The 26,336-nt window shown below is 39.2% G+C and overlaps 1 protein-coding gene across 5 annotated transcripts; it reads left to right on the top strand.

The window, feature by feature from the left end:
- The first annotated feature begins 808 nt into the window (after window positions 1-808).
- Window positions 809-26,336, top strand: znf574 (zinc finger protein 574). 5 transcript variants are annotated; one of them, XM_008431306.2, is made up of 10 exons: window positions 809-1,084; window positions 5,151-5,308; window positions 10,211-11,402; window positions 12,184-12,392; window positions 12,938-13,117; window positions 13,920-14,011; window positions 17,104-17,198; window positions 20,683-20,831; window positions 22,176-22,463; window positions 24,699-26,336. In XM_008431306.2, the coding sequence occupies exons 2-10, from the start codon at window positions 5,153-5,155 to the stop codon at window positions 25,296-25,298; spliced, it is 2,961 nt and encodes a 986-aa protein (XP_008429528.2). In that variant the 5' UTR covers window positions 809-1,084; window positions 5,151-5,152; the 3' UTR covers window positions 25,299-26,336. The 5 variants fall into 5 exon arrangements, with proteins under 5 accessions (XP_008429528.2, XP_008429527.2, XP_008429526.2 ...); XM_008431305.3 differs by having other exon boundaries at window positions 809-1,095; window positions 5,148-5,308; XM_008431304.3 differs by having other exon boundaries at window positions 810-1,095.

Here is a 26,336-nt window from a genome sequence, read left to right as displayed (position 1 = left end):
CCCAAACTCCTATCATCTAGGATGCCATGAATGACTTCCAGCCCTGGATTTATTTCATAATTTTAAATGTGTCACGTGTTACTTTTTTATACCTTAAATACACTTACATGAAGTCAATCAAACAGGTCTGTGAAAGTTTGTAACTTTAATCCAGTGAAAAACACAATCAAACCTATTACATTTTTATTTAATAAATAGAACATTTTGTTTAGTCCTTCATTGCTTTCATTATTTATTTTTGAGACTCTTTTGAGTCATTTGGTTCGTCTTTGAAACATTTTTACCTGGACACACTGTGAATATAACTTTTTATTTCACTACTCTGTTTTTTTTTATGTGGCTGTTTTAGGTGTACCTGATGTTCTGCTTGAACTTATTGTGCTAATTTTTGTCTAACTTTTTGTTGGACCACAGATTTACCATGAGAGTTTTGTGGACGCACATCCAGGACCCTTATCACAAAAGGCACTTTGAAATAGATAAGACTAAGAATGATGAAATATTAATAATCCATCACTTTCAGTACAGGGCTTAGAATAAATGTATCAGGCATAGTGGCAAATTGAGGGTTTCCAGGCTCAATTTTCTTGGTAAATATTTGAACCATTGACCTCATAGGATATTTTTATTTTGGTCAGACTGTAAATGCAGAACCTGCAGATGAATAAATGGCTGGATTTACGGATGGATGGATGGATGGATGGATGGATGGATGGATGGATGGATGGATGGATGGATGGAAGGAAGGAAGGAAGGAAGGAAGGAAGGAAGGAAGGAAGGAAGATTTTTCTATATAGATAAATGAAAAGTTACTCCTGTGGATCATAAAGAATGTCTGCAAGTATTTTAAGTATAAAAACAGCATATTTTCAAAAAAAAAAAAAAAGTTGTAATCTACGTCTTTGAATGAATCTACTACTACAGCATTGTCGTTGATAGTGGCGGGCTTTTGGACTACAAAATCCTTGCGGTTTGTAAAGTTGAATCCTATTGGTGGACAAAGAGACACATTCCGCCAATCAGGTTGAGCCTATCAAGAATGAGAAAAAGCTGAAGTTGTTCTATTTCCTCCTCGACGACTAACGTATGTCTGCGGTGAGTTTTGTTATATTATTCTTACTTATTTTAAGCTGTTGTCGTTGTTTTTCGTAAAAAATATCGCATTGCTACATTTACCTGTGGTGACTGCATATGGAGGATTTCAACGGGGGGAGACAGCTAATGTTAACTTTTAGTCTGACGCCGCCATTATACCACCGAAGAAGCACATCCCGCCCTCCTTCTTGAGTCTTTTCTTCTTCTTCTTCTCCTCGGTATCAGAAAGTAAGCAGCACTAGTACAAGTTGTAAAACGGAGCACCGACTCCGGCTAATGTGGCTTCGACCCTCGTAAAGAAGGCTCAAGCTGGCGGCAGAAGCCGCCTGCCACGCCGGGGACACGTTAGCCATGTTACAAAAAAGATGGCCATGTTAGCAGTGCTGCTCTGCTCATAGATAAAGCCACCGTCTTTAACGGCTGCTAACCCCGTTTAGCCTACATTTGAACGGTCATGTTAGCTGGCTGTCGCTGCTAATCGGACACCCAGGAACACGGAAACATGAGGGCTTGACATTATGCTAGCATTTTGAAATAGTTTATGCTTATAGAATGTAATCAGTATTTTATTTATTTGACAGTTTTGCCCTCTTATCAGTCGCAGCGGACACTAGCTAAGCAGTAAACACAGTGTTGGCTACCATTAGGTCATCCTTCACACTAATGTGACAAATCCCCTAGCTTATAATTGATACCACGTTGAGTCCATTAAGGTACAGTTCACATTATAAGGTGCATAAAGACTCATAACTAAATAGTATTCATAATACACCCGTTTTATGGCCTCTTCATTGCTAACCTGTTAATTTTGAATCAGTTACATGTTAGTGTTAACCTTCACCACGATACACTTATTTTATAGTAGAGTATTAACAAGAATAAATAAATATGTTTCGTAAAGTATAGGTAGTAGGTATAGGAACTATTATAAAATATGAACAGATAAAACGACTTCAAATAAATACAATAAATGTAAATTTTCACAATAAAACATGTATTGTTGCACTCAATAACATTTTTATTGAGAAGTTTTAACTTGTTTCGGTCATTCATTTCAAAAAGGAGACTCGTATTGTACAGATGCATATCACACAGTGATTTTATTTCATTATTAGTCAATTAATGCTTGAAATTCTCAGAAACTGAACATTGCATTCAACCAGTGGTGGTAGTGTACCCAAAAATTGTACTCAAGTAAGAATAGCACTACATGTGAACATATTTTTACTGGAGTAAAATAAAAAGTAGCCATCCAAGAAGTTATTGAAATAAAAATATATTTTGTAAAAATGCTACTAAAGCATTGAAAAACGGATCATAACATCTGACTTTTATATTTTAAAATTATGTCACCATAAACACAAAAATATAAATGTAATGTGCAAATTCAGGTATTTTAAAAACTAAAATGGGGAAAAAAATGCCCTAATTTCTACCAAATCTCTTCCTTCAATCTGATTTTCTGCTTATATGCTCATTGATTAATTTTTTTTAAGCAATGACGTTTTGTGGCTTACCCTCATTTTTAAAAAGGATGTTTTGGGGGTTGGGGGGTTCAGGACAGGTGTCAAGTTTGCAGTCTTCCCCTTGTTCTCTTAGCATACCTGTAATAACATGCAGTGCAAGGTGCAAAGGTTAAGGCAAATATGGTGATACACTAAAATCTTCTGAGGGGAATTTTGCCTATAAGAGGCTTTAATGGTGGAAAATGACATGTAGATTTAAAGGTCAATAGCAAAACAGTGGAGAAGAGTAATATGCATTTGAAAATGGATCCTGAATGAAGCATGAGTTAAAAAAAAAATGAAGTCTTTATTGAAGAATTTACTTGTTTATTTTTGTCCATTTTATTTTAAAATGTTCAATATATTTTTAAACGTATGTATTTACTTCTCTATTCAGACTTAGGAGGCTTGTAGCACACACAGTAGATTGTAAACTGACACCAGGAAGAATAGCAGATGCAGCATGATGCTAATGAGGATTTCAACGAACATAAACACAAACTTGCTCTAGTACAGGATCAGATGTGACTGTATGTAATTGGAAATGTATCTAACAATATGATTGGACTTAATTGGATGTGAAATGTAACTGAGCCAAATTGGCTTCCCTGTAATTGGTATGAGCTTGAGCCGTTTTTTCCTAAATGCTATATTTGTTGTTAATTGGCACTTCACATAGAGACCAAAATGGGTTAAATATGCTGCTATTGAATTTAAATTTCTGTTTTTGTTTTTGCTTTTAATGCTGTTTGTTGTTTTCTTTTTCCAATATCTTGCCACTAAAAAACTACAGACATTACGAATTGATCCCTTTTAAATATCGACTTTTTCTTACAGGTGTGATCGGTTAGTTCTGATTTTGTTTGCAGGGACTAAATGCTAACTCAACTTTGACTTTATTTAAAACGATCAACTCAGTCCATGAAATTAAAAAATAAAAAAAGTTGCTTAATATGCAGCTTTGAATCCAATAGAAACTGAACATGCCTCTTATTTTTACTAAACCTAAAACAAAATGTATCAAACAAAATGCTGTTTGTTGATGTTTTTCCAGACTGGAAATTATTATTATTATTATTATTTATTATTATTTTTCTTTAATGCATTTGATGACTAGAGAAAAAAATAAATTACATTCTTCATTATCTGAGCTGCCATTCAGAGCCAGTCAAGCAACAATTATTGGATTTCCATGACTGGTGCATGGAAATCCACCAGTAATGGTGCATTACTAATGTCTTTGATAAGTGTGTAAAAACATAACAAGGTTCGTTTCTATTCAAACAAACTTTGCTTAAAATCTAAAATGCAGTGATGAACAGAATATTTCCCTTTTTGACCTGTCTGAGAAGGCGCATAAGAACCTGTAAAACCAGAAACATCTAACCCACGATTGTTCTTCCACAAGCAATTGCACTAATAAAAATGACGCTTTAAAATAATTGAATCACTCTTAGTTTTTTTCCTACATGTTTTCCGGTTCTACTTGGAAAGTAGCAAACCATGGAGTCCAGTCATAGTGATAAAATGTAACGTTTGCAGACGTTTATTCTTATGAATTTTCATGAAACTTTGACTGTTAAAATGCCAATTCTACTCATTTCTAACAACTTTGGTGATAAATAAGCAGGTTTTTGCCAAACAGTTTCAAAAGTTATCATCAAATCTATATTTGAAAGCTTTTGAAATGAATTGAATGCAGTAAATGTAGTAGTCACCAGTCATTTTCACATACATCTCACTGTTAAAACCATATCAAATGTTTAAACCTCAACACTTATTTCAAAAGATGTGCTCTTGCATTTGGAGCAAACTCTGGAGCAGATTTTACTGTCCAAAAAGATGAACTATTGCTGAATTATTTAAAGATCTTTCATCAGACTTTCCAACAAAATAATGATCACAGAATATCTGCTACGTCTTCATATCTCTATATTAATGCAAGTAAATTAAAGAGCCTTTCCGATCTGAATCTCTTGGGGGTTTTTTCTTCAGTATTTTATGCACCGTGAGGTTTGATTGGATAGGAAACGCTGCAGAGATAGTGTTTTGATTGTTGCCCCTCTCAGCAGCAGCATGAGTCTGACTGCACCTCCACTGAGACCAATTACAATACGTTTCTAATTGATGTTTAGGACAAATTTCGGCTCAGACCATGAAATGAAGCAGACAGAGAGAGAGAGAGAGGGAGGGAGGAAGTGTGTGAGGTCTCCACTTCAGCAGCGACCTGCATGGTGAAAATAACAATCAGCTCAGGCTCACTACGCGATGACTCATCTTGGCAACTTCAGGAAATCTTGGCTCTTGCTCCCAGGCTTCCTCAGAGTTGCATGCACTCCTTTTTATCAGTAGAGGGCAATGTTCACAACCGAACCTAAGATGCATTGCTGAGAGAATTTGTACAAGCTTCACGTAGAGATCTTTCTCAAATATTCAAAGCATGGATTAGTTTTGTGAACTGTTGCACCTTTTCTTTTTATCTTCCATCTAAGCCAGTTTTGTATTTCTGCATCTCTTATGAAATGTTTATGATGTGTTTTCCCCCAGCAGTCATGGAGACTACATCGGTGTACATGTGCTTCCCCTGCTACCAGGAGTTTAATACTCTAGAAGAAGTCCTTCAGCACCAGTTGACATGCACCGCTGAAGAGGATCAGTCCAGCACATCTGGAGCTGCCCCTACTGACGTTCCAGTGCTGCAGACACAGGTGAGCACTGGAACATGCAGCGCCTGGTTACTTTGATTCAAATGTGTCGCTATTCATGTGAGTTTGGAAACGGAACTTGGAAACGGAAGCAATAAAATGTGTTTTAGCTGTTTGTCGTTAAATGATCCCATAAGACCTCTGGGTCGTATTTAGACACCGACATTGAGCTGACAAGTGAATCTGTAGTCATGAAATACAGTTTCCTGCTACCCATCATACTAATGGCGACCTTGGAGGGATCACTTAAGCACTTAACATTGAGATGTTTGTGGTTATTTACTGGCTCATTTTAAAGGGTCACCTCACATTATTATCTGATTTAGATGTGCTTTGATGTTATAATTTCGACCTCAGATTAACCAGCAGGACTTTATGGATTGTGAGTAATGGGAAAATATGAGCTTTATAATTATGTATGAGATTTTTTATTTTTGTGGTGCAATTTTGATGCATTTTTACTGAAAAATGTAGAAGTTGCTAAACTGAAATGTAAAAATATGTTCTTTATCCTCTTCATTAGAGGCAAGCTGTAGTGACGAGACCTTTTGAGCCGTTATTTAAAAACGTTCAACTATCCTTTGCCACTCAACAGTAGTAACTTCATATTATTGCTTTTCTTGTCTGTCAGAACACCTAAAATGCACAAATATATATTTATTAGTTTGTTTATGCTTTTTTTGTGTCAAGCACCCACAAGTTTCACCCACTCCCATTTGAACAGCAGCATCTGGTTTCCCTCTTTAGGTCTGTGTTGACATTAAAAGAGCAAAATTCTGCTTCTCAACCAAGGTTACACTGAGCTTTTTTTTAATTAATGTATGCATGTAATTTTAATTTAAATTTACTTGGTTTTGCTTTCTCGCCAACATAACAACAGAATTACTCATTAGCACATTGTTTACTAAAGTAATGAGTCACTAATGAGACAAAGCTGTGTATAACGCTGGAGGAGGAGTGATTATAAAGTTCATAAAGCTATAAGACATGCATACATGTTGTTGGATGCAACTGTTTAATGTAAAAATAACAGGGCAGCTTCTCAAAGCATACGTTAGATAAGTATGAGTAAGTACTACTTCATTATTTAGCTTCTATTGACTTTACTGCAGATGAAAAAGGCAAAGAGATCAGGGGCAGAAGAGGAGAACGTAATCAAAGATGGAGGCCAGATTGAGGTCCACAGTGGCATATTTACATGATATCCGCCGAGTTCAGATGAATCACCAGAATGTTCCCCATGATTCAGTTATAATGAACAGTCTGCTGCTTTAGAAATCTGGGATGATCCAGTTCTTCTGTGGGCGAGTCCACTATCTGCGTCACTGTTTCTGGATTTATTCTACATCCACTTGTTTTTTTAATTTGACCACATTTACAATTGAGACTCATGCAGATTTTGTTTTGCATGACGTGTTTATGTTTTTATTTTCTGTTGTGCTCCATTTACACAACCCTGTTGTGGAGTTTATTCAGTCAGAGCAACATTTCAGGGTTCTAAAATAAGGTTTCTTTTTTTTTGTGCTAAACCTGGACAGATTGAGCCGAGTGTTGGGACAAATGTGGCACTTTATTATTTTGCCTTTCCCCTGACAGCTTCAAAAAGCCCTGGGGGTTAAAAGCAGTCTCTGGGCCTCATTTAGCTTCAGGGCATGGCTGTCTGAGCTTGTGCCCGGACTTCCATCCTTTACAGTCTTAAACATGCGTCTATAAAACACTGTGACACTTGTGACAGACAGATTGCGTCCTGAGTCGCCAGCGGGAAGAGGGGCATGAGAAATGCTCCAGTCAGTGCCGCTCTTTCTCCTGACCGATCATTCGTTGGCCTTCTCATGGATGAAGCAGCTGGAGAAACGCTATAAACCCTCCGTAGCTTATGGGTTCCTGGCACATGATTCGCCATAAGTAGGTTTATTGCGTGTCTGCACTCTGCATTAGTTGTTGTAATTTCCGTCGCTGTAATGTGACGTTAATTTAAAATCTGGTTGTTAACGTGCAGCCGGTCAGTGGAGAATGCTGTGCAGATCTCTCTGCAGAAAGTCAGAATTAGCTTCTAATTTTAATTTTTTCAGAATTGAACCGAGTTGTTCCCCCAGCTCTTCCTTTATCTTTTCATTTTATTTTCAGATTAGATTAATTTACTTTTTACTTATGTTATTGGGGGAAAAAAAGTCAGAGTGAAGCTCCTAATTTACAGATCGATTTATGTTTCTACCCTCATCTACGGTCATAAGATCTGGGTAGATATCGAAAGAACAAGATTCACAGGTATGCGGTCAAAATTATCATCCATTATTGTTCTACTGGTGCAGTCATGATACTGATCTGTAGATGTGACATAATTTTCTATGTAGCTTTGTACAAAATCTGTAACCCTCCTAGAAATATTTTATTAGATAGATTAGATATTAGATAGTGACTAGTTCTAGAAAACGAGTATCACTTTGCAGATGCAAACCTCTTAAGAGGTTGTAGTAAGATATATTATGATTATTTGAGGGTTTACTATTGCCACAGTGGTAAACAATTTAAACAACAAAATGACATTATTAATATGAAGAGACATATAAGTGTATGATAGTACCTTGGAAAGTATTCATACCTGTTCAACTTCTTTCCATTTTGCTGCAACAACCACAAATGTAGTTTTTTAATGAGATTCTATGGCAAATTAACTCAGAGAAATGCATGATTATCAAGTGGAAGGGAAATGATGCAAAGTTTTCAAAATGAGAAAAATGTGGCTTGAATTTATATTCAGCCCCCTTTACTCTAAAGCTACTAAACACAATCCAGTGCAGCCTGTTTATGGATAATGAGTATTAACATGACAACTCCACCAATCCGGCCTGTTTCATAGAAGGTGCTCTGGTTCTTAGGAGACCAAAAGTGTCAGGCTACATGCAAAACCCATTGCATGATGGGAAACTAACACAACTTGGGTGGATGCATCATGCAGTTTGTGTAAGCAAGATACAAAAAATCTGGTAAGACTTGAGCCTGCAGCAGGAGTACACCGTTCAACAGGACAGCAGCTCTGACACCACCTTAATGTTTTAGGTGAAAGTGTACAATTGTTAAATTTTCTCCAATATCCAGTTAAGAATTTCTTTCAGGATGTAAATTTGCGTTTCAAGACAGAAAATTTGAGTTATAAACGAAATAGAATAGAAACACATGCTACACTTCCTGTTACTTTAACTTAAAAACAAAAAAACCCTCAAATTTTATTTTGCCTGTTCTTTGCAATTATGCACTTCTTTGATTTGTCACATAAAATACCAGTAAATTTCAGTTATTATGTGACAAAATGGGGAAAAATAAGTACAACTAATAAGTGATTTTTTTCCCCCTTAAAATATAAATGACTTTTTTCTTTAAATCATTTTTTTATTTTAAGAACTGGTGATATGCACGTAACATTAGCGAGGCTCATGGTTTGATGATATTGTTGCTGTCTAATGGCGCAGCAGGCGGTTCTCAATTTGCATTTGCTTTTGCATTTTTTTCCGCTCTGCTTCCTGTTTAATTACCTGCTTTGCAGTAATTAGGGACTCCAACGGCAGTTGTATTCACTTTACTTGAAGAGTTTCCCAGGCAACAACAGCACCACATCTCAGCTGAATTGATGCCCAAAAAGGTTTCTAAGCATTAAATGTTTTCAGAAGGCTTTAACCAGTCATGTTGTAAAAAAATACTATCATTATTAGTGTATTGTGGAAGTGTTGAGTACAAGTCATCAATAGAGGGTACCACATGTGACTCACTTCCTGCTTATTAGGAGTTAGTAGTCCTTTAGGATTAAAATGCGCGTTAATTTTAAGATGTGATTACAATCAGGAGGCTTTTTGAAATGGCCCGACCACATCAGAAGGTGGCCTTTATGGCTCATACATCTGAATATCACTACAGCCCACATATCAATAGTGTGTGACTCATGTTGAACTGGACTGATTGAAGCTGCTCCAGAATTTCTTCATACTCGACCTCGATGTTCTTTCTGTTGTTATTCAAGTGGATGAAACCCTATGGAGTGACCTCTTCAGCATCGATGGCTCTTCTGAGCTTTGTCTCACAGGGTGAGGCCGTATGAGGGCTACCTGAACCTCTCAGAGGAACCTTGGTTCTAAATACATTCCCCAGCAATGAATGGTCATTTCTCACTGACGTAAAGGGAACCTATTGTGCAAAATTCACATTTTACAAGGTTTTTGTACAACCGTCTGGGTTTTAAGAGCTTCTAAAAACAGTCCAAGAGCTGTTTTTTGGTGTCTGGGAAATAAGCTGTTTCAAAAACCTCTCAATTGTTAAGGCATATTAACACTCACCTAGCAACCCAAGCTGAGCTCCAGCATGTTTGGTCTGTTGGTTTTACCCTTTATGTACTGTATAATAGCTGCTGAAAAAGACAAGTGATTAGTTGTTGACTTACCATAAAGAAACCATTTCCTGCATTTGTGTTGATACTTCTGCTTTTCATTATGAAGTACCAAGTTTTAAGCTGTATAATTGCGCATGTTTGCCACCGTTTTCATATATGAAAACGTTGAGTTGGGTGCGTGGTCAGCATCAGTTTATTTTGATTAAAAGTACCAAGATACCCTAAAACAGATCATTCTGAAAAGAGCTCAAAATAGACAGAACTGACCACACTGAAATCTCATTATATAAGAATATAGCCGTAGTCTTATATATCCTAATCTATATAAGAATAGGATATATAGGAATATATCCTAATCTGTTAGGAAGCATCCTTTAAGAGAAATACGATGTAAAGATGAACACTGCAGGATGGATTTAATAAAAAAGAAAAAAGGCTAAGCTTGTGTAATTCCCTAAATAAAAGAAATGAAGGTTGTGTGAAACACTGAAACATTATAAAATTGCCTTTTCTCCTTTTCACAGCAACATGTAATAAACATCTCCAGGGGAGTGGTGGACCAACAGGGAGATGGCTCACAGGGCGACCCCTCAGGGAGCGCCGCCCCTCAGTTCGAAGCCCAGTCGCTTCTTCCCTCTGTGCAGAGTATCAAGAAAGAACTGGAGGACATTTCAGACGCTGAAAGGCAAGCAACAGACCAGCCCCGAATCCTATACCAGTGTGGGGATTGCGATAAACTTTTCAAAAGCCTCGAAGAGTGGCAGCAGCATCGTAAAGAAGGGACGTGTGAACAAGCTGGGTCCAAATCAGCACAGGACCCCAACGGCGAGCCGGAGGCCTCTGAGAGCCAGGCCGCAGCAGCTGGTCAAGACGATTCTTCTGCCCCGCATAGCGAAAGCAGCAACACTGTCCAACCAGAACCAGAGGTGAATACCGAGGATGGAAGCGAGACGCAAGCTCCAGAGACGTCCTCGTCTCAGACCCCAGACGGTCTTGCCGCTGAGGTTTCTGCTTCGGACGATTCGTCTCCAAGGAGGAGAGGCATAACCAAGAAGCCGAAGCCGGAGCCAGTGTTGCTGTGTGTTGATTGCGGCTCGTGTTTCGGTCTGGTGTCTGAGCTGGTGTCCCACCGTAAGACCCAGCACGGCTTCGAGGAGGCTCTGCACCGCTGCTCCGTGTGCGGAGAAAGCTTCCTGAACACCACGCTCTTCCTCTATCACCGCAAGCAGCACAGGCAGAAGGGCGAGGAGACGGTGGCGGTGGTCCCTGAAGTCACACCGGAGGTTTACGCCCTAAACAACGGGGGCAGCGCGCAGGATGGCGTTTCTTCTTCCAGCACTGTGGCGCGCATGTTTACACAGCCCGAGTTGTTCTTCTGCACCCGCTGTGGGGAGAGCTTTGGAGACGATAAAGGTCTGGCGAAACATCGTAAGGAGAAGCACAGCCTCAGCCAGCCGTTGCACACTTGTTCCCACTGCGGAGACGAATTCATGAACACGACTCAGTTCCTGTACCACCGGCTGCAGCATCGCTTCACCTCAGTGAGCGAGGAGACTCACGAGGTTGAAGTAAGCGACGAATCAGCCCCTGTCAGCTGTGAGGACGGGGCCCAGAGCTCAAAGAGACTGCTGTCCCCCTCTGCTGGTGAATCGGGGTCTCCGGTTCCGAAGAGGGGCCGGCCTTCATTCAGGATCCTAAGTGCCAGTTCACTACAAGGTCAGTGGAAATCATTACGGTTTTTCAAATGTACTCATACCGTTTTACTTTTATTTGATGTGTTTTAATGCAGCTTTCTAAGTTAATAGAAAGTGATTAGGGGTGCCAATTTAGAGAATTTGTTGGTGCCAATTTCCTTAATCATGTGAGATGTGAAGGCGATCTTCACATGTAAGTGAAGATGGGCTCACCAGGGCATGTCTGCATGTTTGCAGTTAACAATAGTCACCCCACTGTTGCCAACTCAGCAACTTTATTGCTATACTTAGCGACATTTCAGACAAAATACATTAGCATCGGCCAGTCAGGTTTTTTAAAGATGGCTAATCTGCCAAAAAACTGCAATCGGTGCAGCGCTACAAATGATAGATTATTTAACATGCATTTGCATTCAAGTCCCTTTCACCTGAGACAAAATACTTTGTGGAATCATCATTCGCCACAATTAAAGCTGCAAGTGTTTTGGGGCATCAGTCTCTGCCAGGTTTGAACAGCTAATGGCTGAGACATTTGGCTGTTGCTTGCCTTGCCTAGATTTTATTTACAGCTATCAGAGACGGTCTGAATGCCAATGCTCTTTTTGGTTTTAATTTGAAAACTACAATATTCCTTTAATCTTGACAGCTTTGTTGGCACGTCTCATAAAATCCCAATAAAATACATTGACATTTTTTAATGGAACATCTCAATTTTCTTACTAGTCTATAAATGCTTTGCCTGGCACCATAATTTAAAAAAAATGATGTCATCCTTCTCAACACATCCTGTCTTATATGATCAGGAACCAAAGCCTCCAAAGACGACTCGGAGGGCAGCGGTGCAGGCGAGACGAACAACACAAACCAGCCTCCACCTGCCAAGCTGCTGCAAGACTGGGCCAGAACGCCGCTGCCCCACGTGTGCCCCTACTGCGGCAAAACCTTCACCAGGCGCGTCTTCCTCCGCACCCACGTCTACAGCCACACTGGCGAGAAGCTCTTCACATGCAAGGTGCCAGTCAGAAAGCCTAATCAAAGTGTCCCTTTCCCTGAACCTGAGGGATGATTTGCTTTGATGCAAAGATCATTTAGGTCGCGCGGCTGACTTTGATGAGATGATGTAATACTTCTAAGTGTGGAGGATGACACAGTTTGAACCTCAGGCCTCATTAAATCTGACAGGTCCCCCTGTGTCTTTGAACAACAGGTAATGTTTTAAAAATTAAATTTGGATTAAGCGTACATATATGCAGTCTGCCAGGTGTGGGCATCCGTGGATAAACTACAGATTTTATAAAAGAAAAAAAAAAAAAGAATCCCTCACGAGTTGTGAGGGCTTTTATGATGAGGATGAAAGGATTTCTTCATTGCAAAAGAAATAAATAAATAAAAAGCATCACATTTTCAGCTGTTTTATAGTCAAAAACATAATTTGTAATTTATCAAGAGAGCCTTTTCATTATTGCACCCGACTATACACGTGTCTTTGTTTCCCAGCAAGTAATTAAAACTCCTATAATTGTGTATATCTGACTAATCCTCGTTGTTGTTGTGAAGGTGTGCACAAAGTCATTCACCAATTCCCAGAGCCTGCTGCGCCACAGCATGAACCACACAGGCAACAAGCCCTTCTGCTGCGACGTTTGTGGGAAAAGCTTCTCACAGGCAACCACCCTGAAAAGACATCACCTCATTCACTCGTCAACGGAGCCTCCGCGCAAGAGGGGACGCAAACCAGTAAACGCTTTTACTTGTTTCTCCTCTAAACACCGGTTCTGAAATGTGAAGCTGACATTACAGGGCTCTGCAAAAGTAATTTATACTCAAGAGTTTTTGTACATTTTGTCACCACAAACCGAAACGTGTTTTGTTAAGATTTTATGTGATAAACCAGAAAATGACAAATTATGATGGAGTATTAAAGCCACGCTAAAAAAATGAAAAAATATAATCCTAGAATAAACTTAATATTATGACTTTATTCTCAAAATATTGACTTTATTCTTCTGTTATTATTCAGTTGTTTGACTTTATCCTCATAATGTCAGACAACATAATAACCTGCAGGGTTATTTTTTGTGCCTCATTTGTTCTGTCAATAAATTCCCTGAACAGAGCTGTGAATCTCTGCAGCTCCTCCAGAGTTACCATGAGCCTCTGGAGGGTGAAATTTATTTACAGACAGATTAACTCTGTTTACTAATGATGGGACTTGTGAAGACAGTTAGTTATTTGTAGCACTTTATATTTTAGGATATCAGAGAAAAGAAATTCAGTCCTCCGTTTTTGAGTGTTTAGCTATAAAAAGATAGAAAACCACATGTCTTTTTCCTTCCAGTTTTCTATTACTTTTGTTTGGTCTGTCGCATGAAATGCATTAAATTTTGTTGTAGCATCTAAACATGTAGACAAGTTGAAGGGGTATTCCACAGATGCATTAGCTTTCTAATAGGAGTGCCACTAAATCTATTTTTCACAATGATAACATGTTGGGAAATGGCTTTTTTATTGATCTGGACTATTGTGTCTGTCATCGCAGGCGTGTAGCGTTGACAGCGACGGCTCTGCGCTCTTCGCTTGTCCAAACTGTCCCTCACACTTCAGCACTGAAGAACAGCTTAACGACCACAGGTAATAACCTTCTCCTTCTATTGTTGTTGTTGTTATTATGATTATGTTTTTTGGTCCGTATGTCTGCTGCCGACTACACAATGTCATGTGGTTGTGGGTATTCAGTCATTTTTCTGAACTCTGTTTACATTTCAAATATAGAGCCAGGACAGGATTTAGATAACCTTGCCTCCTCTCATCGGGAACTGTGAGAACTGAGCTGTGTCCGAATGCTGTGCTAGACCTTTAAGCTGTGCAGCAGACATGCAGATGTCTGGGCTCCTTTGAGCCAGAGCCTGCATGTGATTGGCAGCTGGAGGCTCAGTAAATTAAGATGATAATGATAACAGGAAGATGGACCAGCCTGGTCATATCCTCCTTCATTGACGAGCGGCGAGAATATCAACGTGACAGTGTGTGTTTGTAATACAAATTTGGAAGAACAGAAACGATGACTTACATTTCCACTCAATTTTCTCTTGTTGATACAAATGCAGCAAAATTAAACATGTGCCTTGGCTCTTGAATTACTAAATATAAATATGTAGAAAGCCAGAAAACATAAAAAAGTGACCATCATTTCAAAAGATAGCAAAAAACCATTTTACGCCGATATACAAGTCTGTAAAATCATCAAAAAATGATCTGGACTTGATTCTGTTTACCAAATGCTGTACGCCTTTTAAATAAATAACTTACTGCTTTTCATGGAGTCGGACCAAATTCTGTGTTTCATTTTCATTCATGCACACTTTCAGCAAAGAGGTTGCCTCGGTTATATTTGAAAGACATTAAAGGCTGTTCGCCATGAAAAAGCGTTTTTTTTTTTTTTTTCTCCCTTTCTTTTAATCGTCTCTGAAATGATTTTGGCAGGACTGAATTTTTTTCAAACTGGCTGTACTCCATTGATCTGATTAGCTGAAACAAATCAGTGATCAACAGCAAAGGACAGATGGTTCATTTGGTTTCCTGTTTAATATTTTTTTAATGGTTGCCCCTTTAAAAAAATGTTATCCAAGGACGGCTCCCTTAATGGGTCACCACTAGAACGTTTACAGCAGTGGCTCCTAAAGCTGGCGGCGAGGCACATTAACACAGATCTGCAGCTCATATTTTGAAATTTAACTTAGAAACAGGACTTGAGTCCAGGCTGTCCCTAAATAAGAAATACATTAATCTAATAAAAAGAAAGTATGAATAGTTTTCAGAGCACGTTTTTAATGAATTCATATATTATTTGTTAATGTTGTTTACAGTTTCAGTATGCCCTTGATTAGTTGTTCTTCTAAATGCGCTATTCTGCTGTATGCTCTATCTTGTGAAAGACAAAGTAGCAATTTTACATTTTCAGTGTTGATTTTCATTTATTTCAAATCACTCAAATGATTGATTTAAAGGAAAAAAGTCACACAATCAAAGCCATCCTGGGTTTCCTGATGATTTTTACGTCTACTTCATATAAACGAACAGCTGGTAAGGTGGAGAGATGCCTTGTCAGAAGTGGTTACTCCTTCAGCGTCGGCTCTCCCTGTTTAGTTTTTCTGATTGTCTTTTTAACAGGCGACAGAAACCGTCTGGTTTCCAACACTCACCTTGCTTTTCACCTTTGGTAAAACTTATTTCAACTTTTCTACCTACCTACTGTTGTTTAAGTTAATGGGGAATAATTTGTGCGTACAGTTTCTGTCAGGATATGGTTTCTAAAACAAACATCCGCCTGCGTTTGTTCTGATGATGATAAACTGCTGGAACTGCAGCATTTGTTTTTTTTTGTTTTTTTGGTCCTTCACAGCCCTAATGCGGCATTAGGTGAATACATCCTAACACTTTTCTCCTCCCCTAAGGCTATACTCGGCGTAACGTTATGCAATGGATAAATATAGTCTTTCATGTCCTAACTGCGACTCCTCCCAGTTTACTGCTGTTCTTTTATCTTTAGCTGCTATACGCTTAGCTAATGCCTTCATTTGAACTGGAGTATGGCTAAGTATGCACATCCTGGTAATCCTCCCACGAGTGTAGCGAAAAGCAAACCATCATTTCTGTAGCTGGGTTTCACAGGTCTGTAATTTTAAAGTCGGTCTTCAGAGTCTTTTATATTTGGAGTTGTGATGATCTCGTCTTACCTCAGAGGTTTAATTTCTGAGTTCCCACTCAGTCAGGAAAAATCTGGGATTTGATTGAAGTATTTTCACGCCATGTTTGCAGAAACACTTACAGCTGTAGATTTTACTCTAACAGCTTTTGTGACCCAAATGTTTTGCAAAGTACCTTCATCTTACTCAGATTAAACACTGTGTGTCTGGGAATGTCAGTATTCAAGTCTTCTTACAAGTTATTGATTGGATTGAGACCTGGACTTTGACTGGGCCATTTTATCACAGCATTCCATTGTAGCTCTGGTTGTATTCTTAAGATCATTCAGCTGCTGGAAAACAAACATTTTCCCCAGAAAACCATCTATTTAAAAGCATCTGCAGTTTGGAAATGTTGCCTTTAAATATGATAAACTCATATTTTCATTACCACAGAGGTTAAGTTTCTGCCTCTGTAAAGTTGGGAAAACTTTACAGTATCAGGAGAAAATATTTGCCATTTTCAGTTTCCCATTAAATTCAACCCATCCATCCATTTTTCTATCCACCCTCTCTTAATTTGTCTATCTGTTAACTTCAAAGTTTATTAAAATATGTTTGTAATATTTATATTTTGTGATAACAGAAGTGATAATAAAAAAAAAACTTTATCACATTCTTGTTTTTGGAATTGCAGATCAACTGATCAGTCCCACCCTTTAGTGATAACTCAAGCAGAAAGGGCTGCATTTTTTTTAACATTACTAAGTATTTTTTTAGCTGGAGATGCTTCCTTTGCTACAAACGATCAAGCGTACACTGAAGTTATACTATGTCATTGCATTTTAAGCAATACAATGCTTATTTTCCTATTTAAAAATGTATTATAATATTGCATAAAAAGGTTTAAATGGCTAAATGAAAACTGTCGGTGTATTTTATTCGATTAGTGATCAGAATAATCACATGTATTTGACATGTAACTTTCCTGTCCCATAATGAATGACGGTTTCACCGTAACCCTGTCTGTCTGAACAGATTGCTCCACACAAGCCACCCGTTCCCTTGCCCTGAATGTGGAGAGCCGTTCAAGCGCAGGAAGGACCTGGACCTTCACTCGCTCATACATCAAGGTGAGCTTAACGGGGCGCATGGAGGCAGAGCGAGTTTGAATGTTTTGTTTCTAAATCCAATCTGTGCTTACGTCTGCCTCTGTGTAACCTTGGTGTTTTTCGCCTTTGATTAGCGGTTCTGTGCAGGAGTAAGAAATTGACAGAATGTGACGAGCATAACAAAAAACCAAATGAAAGCCCATGGCTCACCGTAATGGAAATCAATCAGGGATGATGTTCTTATCAGTACAGCAAACACTGAATTACTATCGATTAATTCAAAGCACTTGATAAATGAACATGTCGACTTGTGTAGGTGGTCTATCTTTTATTATTTCCACACATGCGGCCGCTCTGTATGCACATTGTTCTTCTGATGCATGAGGTCACAGACTTTGAATTGATTTGTGTGCCACAAGGAGCAGAGAAGCTGGGCGGAGGTAAATGAACTGGGTCAACATGTTGACACTTCATCTTAATCAGAGGGGTGTTGGCGCTGCAACCTCATTAGTTAAGCTTGAGGAGTCAGCGTCCAGCAGAGGTCAGAGGGATGCGTCTCCTCCGAGAAAGATGATGGGAGAGATTGATCTATTGATCGGCGCGAGGCTTTAAGCTGAGATTGTCCTTATTAAAGGTTTAATTAGAGGGTCCCAGCAGGGAGCAGAGTGCATCTCGCTAATGGGATACACACCGCAGATGGTTAGCAGATTGCAAGATATTGGCATGATGGCCTTTGGACATGACGATGGGGCCATCAATGCCAGCAGTCCTCTGCCAGCTTTTCTAGAGTGACCCACTGAGAGTTTGGTTTACTTTGCCAAAATGTATCTGGGACACCAGCTGTATAGAGACGAATCGATGAGCCTGAATGCTAAACTGACAAACAAGAAATGCAAGAAACTTTCACAAAGTGCCACTTAGTTTGCTGCTTTGCAAGAATTAGGGAAAGAAAACCTTTTATACATTGATGCTTATGAACTTTGATAGAGTTTAAAGCATCACCTACGAAGACTAAACCTAACCGTCTTGATTGTGGATTTGAAAATATGTAATGAAAGAGATTTTATGTGTGTTCATGTTTGTTAAAAAGTAATTTCATGCGTTTGCTGCTCTTCCTTTGTTTTGTGGCTGTTGTTTTTTCAAAATCTCCCTATTGGTGGTCTGTTTGTTGTGTAATTATTATTTTTTTGTATAGAAGAAAGCTAAAAGTTCAGAAATATTTTTCTTACTTTACTCTGACCTTCTATAATACTGAAAATTTCTCTCACGTTTTGAACCCAATATATTTTTATTTATGTGTTGTGGTGGGATTTTTCTGTCATTTTTTTATATTAGAATCTTTTGCCAGAAAATCTTAATGTTTGAATTAGCAAAGTATTATTATCTTTGTAGTCAAATTGATTACTGAAGTTAAGGTTTTATCTTAAAATAAAACCTTCGTTTAGCCGGTGCTTAAAGTAAAAATGCTGGGAGCCATAAGCACATCTTTATTTAAAGTGTTTTACACATTTTTTTTTTTTTTCTTTTTGCAACATTAAGCACACTAGCAGGCATCACAACCTGGTCCCCCTTTGGTGTTAATAGTGTATTTTTTAGCATAAAATCAAGTAATAAAACAAAAATTTTTCTGTCCTGAAAGAAACATAAACAGTTCCTGTTATGTTAGTAAAGATTTTAATGGATCCTAAACAAAGGGGCTAAAGAGGGTCTCCAAGTCCCAAAACTGAAAACATTTTCAACTGAAAACATTTATTTAAGTCGTTTAAATTAAGGTTTCTGCAAAGTTTTCAATAGTATTAAAAAAGTGTTTCTGTTTTGTGAATTATTTGTCGTTTGGTATTTGGTTGTATCAACTACCACCTCCTTCGTAATGGAAAAAAATATGAAGATTTAAGGAGGTTTGGCTTGACTTCAAGTAGAAAGGTTACCATTTGAGGACGGGGTCTGGGCGCCTGTGTGAGGGGTACGAACATTTATGTAAGTGTGTGAAATAATCTGTGACCCAGCGTCTACATTAAAGGCACTGAGCTGCATCAAACCAGCTACAAGAAACAAATTGTTCAGAAGAGTCTGCAGACGATCTTAATAAAATGATGCATTAGCAGGTTATCTAGTCAGGACAGGAACCAGAATTGTCCACTTATGCACTGACCAACCATTGTGACTCTGTTGACACGTTTTTGTTTGGTATAAATCCTGTCCTCACTGTGAGTTTGGTGCCTTTTCTCCGCTGAGACTTTAACCCTTGTCTGACCAAGTTTCCTCATCAGCTTTAAATAAATTACCCAGAGAAGAATGAGCAGGCTCACATCTACCTTACATAAACAAAGCACAAAGTTTTTATAATTTGACACTTCAGGGATTTGAGTATCTGAGTGAAACCTGTCGACAGCTGTTATTAAGGATACGTTACAAAACTCGCATGACGGAACCGAAAAACACCTAAAATTAACAACTACATAAAGTTAGTCAGTTGTGACACAAGTAAATTTTGATTAACTTCTTTATTTAGTGCAATTACTTTGTTTTCAATGCAGGTAACGATGATTATGAAGATTATTAAGTAGATATAAACTTGTTTTCAGACACAAGGTCAAACAAAATTAGCTAACAACCAAACGGATACGCATGTCTGTCTTCACCTATAAATAAAATTACATAAAATGTCGTAACATTAATATTAAATTTACACTCCTGAAACTTGCAGAAATTTTGCATCGACTCTAGAAATGTTTGAAAGGTATTAGCACCTTTCAGTGCTAATACCTTATTATTATTATTAGCTGTCAGTAAACATGACAGATTATGATCCCTGATCAAAACAAATGACTTCCTGCAGGCAGATGTTTATTGAAGTTATTAAACCACAGCGGAAAGTAATGCCAAATCATCAGTTTTCAAAAAAGGTGCGAAATGTTTCTCTGCTTTTAGTTTCTACAGGATTTTAGACAGAAACATGCACAGATGTATTTATGAGCCCCACAGATTTTCATCATGGATTTTTAATTTCTTAAGTTTCCAAAGGTGTCAGTAAATGTTAGAAAACCAATATCCTCTGATCGCAGCAAACCTTCTCTCTTCATGTTGCATATTGGTGGTAAAATTCAGGTTGTGCTGTTGAAGAGGAGCGTTTGGTTTGATGTAGGTGGAAAAGAGACGTGGCGGCAGGTTGGTTGTCGCTCTACCAGGAAGCTAATATCTAATTTTTTAGGGTCTTTAAAAAAAAAAAAAAAAGGAAAAAAAAAGGCTGACAGATACGTGAAAGGATCACTAATTATACCTGAGATTTGTATTGTTAGCGTTTAATTAATATTTATCGTGGATCAGTCGCCACGGCGTCCACAGAGACACAACAGAGAGTCACAACATCTGGATTCAACACATGTTTTGTTGTTTCATTCATTATGAATCCATTATAAGCGCGTGCTAACAGCCACATGCTTACAGGAGGATCGGCTGACCAGATGTTTGAACACGGTAAAACCTGATGACGTTGTGTTTGCAGACAAGCAGCCGGTGACCTGTCCTCACTGCTCGTCGCAGTTCATCAACCAGTCGGTGCTGGACATCCACCTGCAGCGCTGTCCTTCGTCAGAGGAGGAGAGGAACACGGGGCGTGGGCGAGGACAAGGCCGCGGACGCTCCACTGGACAGGTTGGAACATTTCAGGGTTTCACGGATATTTGCTCCCGTTTTGTCTGGAAGGAATAGAGAATGCGTAGTAATGTCCTCTAATATGCAGATGAACTCAGTTATTTGTATCCCTGGTACATTTGTATAAAAAATTTTAAAAAACACTGGAATATAAATTATTTTAATTTGACAGAGTATTGTTTCTGGTAGAAAATGAGAGACATATCTCAGACAATAAAAAAAAAAAGTTTTCACTTTTTTTTTTAAGCATATTAGTAATTATTTATAAACCTCAAAACCTTTCAATAATTGCTGGCCAGTAATTAATATTGCTGTTTCAACTGCATGAATATTCAGTAAGAACGGTCCCAGGTTGTTCAGAAGAGAAACATTCACACAGCATAATGGACCCTCCACCATACCCAACATTGGGCATGAGTTGCTTTTCATATATCTGTCCTTTTTTTTTAGGTCACAGTCACTTCAAGTGTTTGTTACCGAAAACCTCAATCTTAGTCTCATCTGAACCAAATTACACCAGTTAAAGTTTAATTCAATCACCTAACAATTTGCAGCATGTAACGGTTGCTATGGAGAGTTGGTGACCCTAAGATGTCGACCTTGATCTGATAAGTGGATTACGGGTGTGGCAGAAAAAGATGCGACTGCTGGTGACTGATTACTTTAGTTGGCTTAAATGGGAAAAATCTGGAAAAATATTTGTATTCCCAGACTTTATTCCCTGTCCATTTGTCAATGCAAAGCATTTCTGGGATGCATCTTATTTATTCATCTGGAAACGTAAAGTCCTGGGTTGTTTGTTAGAAATTTGTAGAAACTTTGATCTACTTAAAAAAAAAAAAGTATAAACTACAAACTTTAGTTGCATTTATTGTTGAGAACAATTTATTTTTTAGAATAATTTATTAATTGTGTCTGCTATTGCGCTGCTAACTTGTCATGTCGTGAGACTGTCATACAACAACAGTCTTAAGTCAGAGGACTCTTCTGATTCACTACAAGACTGACTGCTACTGGAGAGCCTTCTTGCTGAGAGTATAAGATATGAGTTACGACAACAATTAATTTCCTCTGAGATAAAGTATATTTGAGTTATTTAATCACTTCTCCCTCTTAAATGTGTTCATGTTAGAAGTTGAATTGTTCCAAATGTTTCAAGAGATCATGCTGCTGCAATAAAATATAACGTTAAGGCTTCTTACGCGTCCCCTACCACGAGTGTCAACAGGATTATCTGCTGCATTTGAGCTGTAATGTACTTGTCCCGCAGTTTGACCACACACTGCGATGTTGTGTCCATCCCATCCATACTTTGTCCTCATTCTGTCTCCATTCCTCCCACAGATCGAGTGTGACCTCTGCGGGCACCGCTGCATGACCCAAGAGGGCCTGGATCTCCATCGTTTATCCCACACGGGCCAGACGCCGCTCAAGTGCCCGGTGAGGCCGTGCCGCCGCAGATTTACCTCCAACAGTGCCCTGGAGGAGCACGTCCTGGCCCACTTCCAAGGAACGCTGTCCAAGTCCAAATCCCGGCCGCGCTTCCGCTGCGACATTTGCCTCAAGGAGTTTGCCTACAATTCCACCTTCAGCGTTCACATGAGGACACATACTGACGAGAGGCCCTTCGAGGTGAGAACAGCGGCGGAGCTTGTGCGCTCGCATAAAACGCCAGATTTGTCTTGGCTTTTAAAAGCATATTTCGCCCTGCTTATGTGGGGATGATTACACACAAACGGTGGTTGTGACCATTCCACAGCGCAGACATTCATGCAGTTTTGTGTCCTGAGGGTGATTCCTCTCCCTGTGTACCTGTGATTTATGACAGGGCTGACTTGGAGCCTGTCAGCTCCCCTCTGTGCCTGATTCTATTCTGGGATCCTTTCCTTCTCTCTGATGCAGAGACGACAGAGCAGGACAGCAGCTACAAACCCAACCAAACCAAAGCTTACAGACGTGGCTACAGGACGTGGTTTAATCTTTGGCTTTGCTTTATGATTAGCCATGGAAATCACTGATTAATGAGTTAATTTATTGCTGATCTTATCGATCGACTACGTGGAGATTTTCTCAAAAACCCGAGTTTTCTCTTGCATCAAGATGGCCCTCCTTGTTTCCATAACATAAATATGCTGAATTAAAATTTTATTTTATTTTGTCACCTCTATTAAATATTGACTGAATAAAAAGAAAAGTGTAGTTTTTTCACATTATTAAATTTAAACAAGAACATTTTAAGTTTCTGAACAGAAAAATAAAAGAACAAACACTTAATTTCCCCTGAACAGAGAGATGTTGATACAGAAATACCGTCTACATGAAAAGTTAACAGTTTGCTCCACGAAATGAATCAACTCACAAAAGCCATCAAAATTAACGTCGCTTATTGGCATGATGTTTTTCCAACACGTTGCAATTTTTCTCCATTTTTCTGTCATCACATCCACTCCTTCGTGGCATGTCAGCAATTTCCGTTTGACAAGTTGACGTTGCTCGGCTGAATGAGCAACATTAAGTTGAAACTTAAGGAGGTTGTCAAGTGTTTATATTTCAAAACTGAGCCGCCTGACGTGCATTTTGCATCCCAGACATACGTATCGGATATATATTTGCATGGAAACCAACGGAGCAATCTGAGAAGAAGAATATGAAGAAGTATGTCTCAGAGATACTTGCAGTGCCAATCCGTCAGAGGCTGCGGTTTCAATTTGAGCGTCCCCAGTGGGAATATAAGCAAAGCAGAATGTCTTTCTTTTGTTGTGCCTCGGGTTTAATCAGGCGTTTAGCTGCGGCTCATTGTGTTCGTTCAGGTGGAAGCCTGCAGGGAGGAAATAGCAATGTGGCAGAGAAAGGTGCAACAGCCGATTACTGACGGGATTACTTTAGTTAACTTAAATTTGAACCTTTTCTAACCAGAGTTCCTCCTCAGGCTGGAAAAGCATGGAAACACATTTGTATTTCCAGACTTCATTTTCTGTCCCTTTGTTTAAAAGTTTTAGCCATTTGTCTGACTTTAGTGTTTGGACTCTCACAGATTTCTATTGTTTTCGTTTCGTTGACGCTCCAACAAGTTCAGATTCTTGTCCCCCCAAAAAAATATGAACTCAGTTTTGAAAATGATAATTCTGGTTTTACGTAATGAAGCTCTCCAAACTAATGCCGTCAAGCATTTGTGACAACTGGCAATGAGTTTCTTGAATCGCTGGGGAGAAATTTCTACTGACTTTTGGCAGAATCGTGTCATATTTTTTACCCACACTGGAAGATGTTCAGGCATCAGCAGCCTGGTGATGCTTTTAAGGTAACACCCCCGTGCGACATTTGGATTCAAATTCAGACTTTGACTGGGCCATTCCAATATCTTCATTTTGTTTTCGTTTGAGTCGTTCAGAAGTGAACTTTCTTTCTGTCATGCTTACTAAAAGTTCACTGCCATATGGCTTGTCAATTTTTATTTTTGTACAAAGCAAAATTCATGGTTCAATTAATTGCATCAACTTTTCCATGTCCAAAGGAAGCGAAGCAGCCCAGAGTGTCGGGCTGAGATAGTTTAATAACGGGATTCACATCTTCTAAAAACTCATTTTTATCTCATCACTTCACATCATTTTTTCCAAAAGGAGATCATCAAGTTATTTGTCAAATGTGACAAATAAGTTTCAGCCATATTGTCCAGAACATTAAACGGAAAATGATTAATCTTGTTAGATCTCGACTTTACAAACTAATTTTCTTTTAAATTAAGAAAAAATGTCAGTTTTATGGCCAAATTTAAACCTATTTATTGATAAATGATTGAGAAAATGTCCTTTTCTCCGTCCTCTTTGCATTTCCACTGACCGGTTCTCCTCTCCGTCTTTCCTCCAGTGCGCCACCTGTGGGAAGCGCTTCCGCCAGCTGCCCCACCTGCAGGACCACGAGCGGATCCACTCGGGCCTGCGGCCTTTCTGCTGCTGGATCTGCGGCAAGAGCTTCAGCGTGGCGGCCCGTCTGACCGAGCACGCCCGCACCCACAGCGGCGAGAAGCCGTACCCGTGTCCCCACTGCCCCGCCGCCTTCCGCTCTCGCCCCAACCTCGACAAGCACCTGCGCCAACACGGCGACCTGCCCCCGGAAGCGGCCGAGCAGGTGGTGCATGCCGCCGAGGTCGCCCACGTCCAGAAGGTGCTGGAAGGGGCCAAGGCTCTGTCGTCGCTGGCGACCACCACGGACCTGGAGTCGGGCACCGTGCAGACCATATACGTGCTGCAGGAGAGCGACGAAGGCACCGAGACGGTGATGATCCCGTCGGATTCGCTCAGCGGCATCGAGGGAACCTCGCAGGTGGTCATCCTGCCCTCATCGATGCTGGGAGGCCAGGCTATCACGGTTCCCACCATCGCCATGGAGGAGAGCGAGATCACCATGGTGGAAACGGGTCAGTCGCCGCAACACGCCATCGAGTTCATCGTGGAGGAGACGGTGTGAAACCTGAAAAGTTTGAAGATGAGAAAGTGTTTGGGATTCTTGATTCACTTTGAAAGTTTTTTTTTTTTTTTGGCAACCTTGGTAAAGAAGTCTTAAAAGCATTAAAAGAATTATTGCAGCAGCAAAATTGCACAATAAAAATCCCTTTAAAGCTTCCTGAAAGTGCTCTTTTGCCAATAGGACAGCACTTGACATAATTCATTAGCACGAAGCTAACACACAAAGAAAATCCTCTCTCCAGAGTTTTTAATAAGATTTAGATCCATGAGCTGAGATGACCAGGACTGAATGTCTATTTTATGTCTTCTGAGACATTTCTGTGTTGATTTTTGTGTTCAAAATTTCTTTGTCATGCTTCCTTACAAGGTTCCTGTTCAGACTTGAGGAGTTTTTTTCTCAAACACATCCTTCATTTCACACCAAACCTACCTGGAGTGTTGGAGAAACACTCAATCTTATCCACATCCAACACAGAGACTTAGGAGTAGTCGCTACATATTTGAGCTTGTTTATGTTTGTGATTGTAGGAGACAAACGTTTCCCCCACGTATCACTCATAAAAAACAGATTGACATGTAGAAATAAACCTCAACATGCCTCTTTGCTGCAGTTTTATAATGTGAGTGTACCAGCCTGAGCAAGAACTCAAAAAGGTATAAATCATTAAAAAAAAAACTTTAATAAAAACTGACCCATGTTTGTAACAACGCAATTTTTGCTGCCTACAAAATAAATGCACTCAAATAAAAATTTGAGTGAGATTTTGCTACTGCAGTAAGAAAATAATTTATTTAGAGACTCATCTTTGCCAGAGGTGCAAACAGACATGCCCTCTGTATAGAAACAATTCCTGTAGCAACGTGTGACTAATGGTGTAAAGACTGATCTGTTCAGGGGATTAATTTATAGACATTTAAAGTGATTTAAAAATAGTGAAAATGGGTTTTTGATTCTAAACTAATATGTTTGTACAGCCTGTCCTGTAAAATGTTTTCCTCTTTCCTAAAAATAAAAAGCTCCGGCTTCCACACTGGTGAA

The sequence above is a fragment of the Poecilia reticulata genome, chromosome 16 (genome assembly GCF_904066995.2).
Source record: "Poecilia reticulata chromosome 16, P_reticulata-male-v2, whole genome shotgun sequence".
Lineage (NCBI taxonomy): Eukaryota > Metazoa > Chordata > Actinopteri > Cyprinodontiformes > Poeciliidae > Poecilia > Poecilia reticulata.
The sequence above is the reverse complement of the archived record's forward strand: the minus strand, read 5'-3'. Positions and strand labels throughout refer to the sequence as shown.

Bases quoted from the DNA above. Each gene is read 5' to 3' on its own strand.
- znf574 (XM_008431306.2), top strand. From the start codon at position 5,153: ATGGAGACTACATCGGTGTACATGTGCTTCCCCTGCTACCAGGAGTTT. The intron at 13,118-13,919 runs GTAAACGCTTTT...CTGTCATCGCAG, and splicing joins GCAAGAGGGGACGCAAACCA to GCGTGTAGCGTTGACAGCGA. The intron at 22,464-24,698 runs GTGAGAACAGCG...TCTTTCCTCCAG, and splicing joins CTGACGAGAGGCCCTTCGAG to TGCGCCACCTGTGGGAAGCG.